The 4,601-nt window shown below is 31.8% G+C and overlaps 1 protein-coding gene across 1 annotated transcript; it reads left to right on the forward strand.

The window, feature by feature from the left end:
* The first annotated feature begins 820 nt into the window (after positions 1 to 820).
* Positions 821 to 1,261, forward strand: LOC145050176 (uncharacterized). Its single transcript, XM_078998467.1, has one exon. It carries the CDS (start codon positions 821 to 823, stop codon positions 1,142 to 1,144), a length of 324 nt encoding a protein of 107 aa, XP_078854593.1. The 3' UTR covers positions 1,145 to 1,261.
* The last annotated feature ends 3,340 nt before the right edge of the window (positions 1,262 to 4,601 follow it).

Consider the following 4,601-nt stretch of genomic DNA (forward strand, 5'->3'; position numbering starts at 1 on the left):
TGGCTGTTTTTGTTTTTTAAATTATTTTGTGTACATATATCCCAATTATATAAAGTACAGACCAATACTTATAGTAGAAAATATATGGTTAATAAACTCACCTCAACGTGCGTCCATCACCACTCGTTAGTTTTAAATATATAAACATGAGAAATGTATCATTATTGTTATTTTGATTTAAGAGGTAGAGATACAAACCATATATCAAATACAAACATAAATATATTCATATTCTTTTTCAAAAGTAAAATCTAAACTACACTTCTAAAAAATATAGCACAAATCATATTCATCATATATTTCTTAATAATGGTTATATTCACGTTGAATAAGCAATGAACATAGACTTTATGTATCTACGTAACTACCAATTGAAACAAAAGTATATAAAAGACATCGTAAGTTATTTTTGATATTGTAAAAATATGTAACAATAACTCAAAAAAACTAACATATAAAAAATAATAAAAGTTTTATAAAAAAATTACAAAAAATCAGAACTTATCCGTCTATTTATAACTTTATTTTTTTTCCCATTCCAATATCATGGTGTTGATCATCGTCGATGGGGATATGTATTACATTGGATGCATATAAAAGGAAGGAAATTAGGCTAGAAGACAACCCTATTATTATAGCATATCTCGTATACAGTGTCCCCCTGAATCCCTCATGCCAACATTGTAATTGTATGTGACAAAATAGACAAAAGGACATAAACATAAAAATGCTAATACTCTAGCATCTCATAGTATATATATTCATACCAATCTCTTGTACAAGTGATTTGTCAAGTGTTTACAAAAGCTTATTAATAAGAATGACTGGTGGCAAAGGCGGTGGTGGCGGTGGCGGAAAAGGCAGTGGTGGAGGTTGCGGAAAGGGTGGTGGTGGAGGTGGCGTCAAGGGAGGTGGTGGAGGCAACATGAGCAGTGGTGGGGGTGGCAAGGGGGGTGGTGGTGGGAAGAGTGCTAGTGGCGGTGGCAAGGGTGGTGGAACGGGGTCGACGAGTGGTAAAATTAATGGAGGCTCGAACTACATGAAGGCTCCGGGTGGCGGTGGAGGTTATATCTCAAGGACAGGGTTTGAGAGCAATCCAAAAGGTTATTTCGATGGGCTACATGGTGCTTCAAAGGGTACATAAGTCTTGTTTATGTTAGGTATCCGTATTACGTTCTCGTTTTATGAGTAATATAAATAAAAATGTAATTTTCAGCTTTTAGTTCCTACTTTTCCATCCTCTATGTTTATGTATGAATATGCAAACACTTATAAACAATAGAAAAATATATCAAATCTAGTTGTTATCCTCTAATTCCTAGTTCATTTGTTCTGTTATTAAAAAGGTAAAAATAAATGTATAGATAGTAAAAACGTGTGAGGTAATATTAATTTTTAGAAACAAGTTTCAGCGATACAAATTATAAAAAATGATAGGGTTTGTGATTTAACCATTAATATTATTGGACAACTTATTATTTATAATTAATACTTATAATTAATTCATGAATTAACTACCCATATTCTTACATCAACTTATCACCAGGCATCGATTATGTTCTTTTGGTTGGACCCAACAAATAATTCCGTAATTACGCAGTTATTTATTTAATTATTTTAAATATTATTAGTTGCAACATTTTTATTTAATTGAATGTAATACTTATCATGACTCAAGTGATATATATATATATATATATATATATATATATATATATATATATATATATATATATATATATATATATATATATACTAGTTTATAACCCGTGAAACCACGGCTACAAAATTAATTAAACTTTAATAGTTAGAACACAATAATCGTTAATTAAATAAATATGTGAAATTATATCACCTTATAATTTCTATTAATTTTATTTTAATTTTTATTGCGTTGTTATTAATTTATTGTAATTAAAGTGAAAATTTTAAAATTTGAAATAGAGAATTAATAGGTTGACAAGTGGCATGTATTAATTAAGAGTTTTAATAGGGTGACACATGGCAAAAAAAGAATAAAATGTTTATTAATTAGAAGGTCTAATATGATGACACATGTCAAAAGGATATTAAAACTATTCTTTTATTAGAATAAGGATATATATATATATATATATATATATATATATATATATATATATATATATATATATTATTAAGGATATTGCCCATTTTATTAAGGATATTCAAAATCTGCTCATGAACTACTTGTTCTCTTTTTGTTTTGGGTAGCTGCTAGCTAGCCTTTTTTAATTTCACTGCCGTTCAAAAAAAAAGGATATTACCAATTTCTTGAAAATTAAGAGGTACAACATATATTACTTCATATACAATAATATTAAGCATATAACCAATCTTATACGTATTATACTACACATATCATATACATATTACAGTACAAGGACCTTACCTAATCTCCTAAACACAGCTGCCATCTAACCTATTCACATCGACACCACCAAAGATGCAGTGAAGACTTCCTCTTTCCAACTTCATCTGATGCTTTGAGGGAAACCCTAGAGGCGAACGTAGATCAGAAATCGTCATTTATCAAGTTTTTCCGTTCGATTGATTGATCCGTGGAGGGAAACCTCTGATCTAGATCCGTTGTTTGAAAAAAAAGGAAAAATTAGGGCAATATTTTTTAGATCTGTAACGGAGGCGGTGATGAACCGATCAAACCTCTGCTTTGGTGAATGCCCGTGTGGAGTGGAAAGAAACCCCGGAGGCGCACGTAGATCAGAAACCGTCATTTATCAAGTTTTTCCGTTCGATTGATTGATCTGTGGAGGGAAACCTCTAATCTTGATCCGTTGTTTGAAAAAAAACGAAAAATTAGGAAAAGATTTTTTAGATCTGTAACGGAGGTGGTGATGAAGACAGACTACTGCTACTCAAGGGTGTTAGTGGAGCTTTCAGGCCTGGTGTTCTCACAGCTCTAATGGGAGTTAGTGGCGCCGGAAAAACCACTCTCATGGACGTGCTTGCCGGTATCCAAAAAAACAAGAAACATTCGCACGTATTTCTGGATATTATGAACAAAAGGATATCTATTCACCTCATGTTACTGTTTACGAGTCATTGCTATACTCAGCCTGGCTCAGGTTAGCCACAAATGCCGATGAACACAAGAGAACGGTCCGTTATACCCTTTTTCAAATTTGAGCACCTTTTTTAGTCAATTATTATACTAGTTTCTCAAGTTGAATAGTGTTTGTTTACAACAATTTGTAGATGAAGTGATGGACCTTGTGGAATTGAATCCATTGAAGGATGCGTTAGTTGGATTGTCAGGTGTCAATGGTTTGTCAACTGAGTAATGAAAGAGGTTAACAATAGCGGTTGAGTTAGTGGCTAACCCGTCTATAATTTTCATGGATGAGACGACTTCAGGTCTTGATGCAAGAGCTGCTGCCATTGTTATGAGAGCTGTAAGGAAAACAATCGACACAGGAAGAACAGTTGTTTGCACAATTCATCAACCCAGTATGACATTTTTGAAGCTTTTGATGAGGTAAGAATTTGCACTTAATTACTATTTAACCATTCGTTCTTATGTTGTTCAATTTGTTCTAATCATAATCGGTTTTGAAGTTGTTCTTGATGAAAAGAGAGGACAAGAGCTGTATGTTGGGCCTGTGGGTCGCCATTCTTGGGATATAATCGAGTATTTCGAGGTATGAAGCTATCTAATTAATAAATATGACTCAACTTGAAATAAGATCGGTTAAGTTTTCTAATAGTGAATGTTTTGATAAAACAGACTATTGATGGCGTAAGTAAGATAAAAGACAGATATAACCCTGCTACATAGATGTTGAAAGTTAGTACTTCAACTCAAGAACTTACACTCGGAGTTGATTTCACTAGATGTTGGAAGTTAGTACTTTAGCTCAAGAACTATTTAGTTTTTGTTTTTGCAGATGAAATTGAAGATTTGTGAACATATGGATCAATTTTAGGTGCTTCTTAAACATGATGGTAATCTGAACAGAAATACAATATATGCTTCATTTTTCATATTGTTCAGTTTGATATGGATTTAACTATTTAGTTTTTGTTTTTGCAGATGAAATTGAAGATTTGTGAACAATGCACATATCAGTTTTAGGTGCTTCTTAAACATGATGGTAATCTAAATAAAAATACAATTTTTTTATTAAATTTGCAGATGAAATTATTTTATTAAAAAACAACAATCCGATAGACATGTTTTTCAGTGCTATGTATTTGGACCCAAAATGTTGGAAAGTCTGCATTGTTAAGTTGATTTATCAGAAGATAAAAGTTTTCCTTTTTTTTGCTATTAAAGTTTTGTTATTTCTACAAACTTGTTAATAAAATATGGTCTCGATTTACTTGCAGGCCTTTCCAAGACTCATATGCTTTAGATAACAATAATTGTTATAAAGTCAATGTTGTTGACCAGCTTCGGGTGAATGTTTACTGTTAAACATTATGATGTGATATTGGAGACACTTTCTTTACAACTGTGCCTTAACATAGCTGATTTTGCAGGTAACTAAGAAGACTTTGATATTGCGTAATGTAACGACCAAAATTCCAAAACAATTAAAACTTTTCAAAACCACTCATTTTAA

The sequence above is a fragment of the Lactuca serriola genome, chromosome 5 (assembly GCF_051521515.1).
Source record: "Lactuca serriola cultivar US96UC23 chromosome 5, Lser_US96UC23_V15, whole genome shotgun sequence".
NCBI classification, from domain to species: Eukaryota; Viridiplantae; Streptophyta; class Magnoliopsida; order Asterales; family Asteraceae; genus Lactuca; species Lactuca serriola.

Bases quoted from the DNA above. Each gene is read 5' to 3' on its own strand.
- LOC145050176 (XM_078998467.1), top strand. From the start codon at position 821: ATGACTGGTGGCAAAGGCGGTGGTGGCGGTGGCGGAAAAGGCAGTGGT.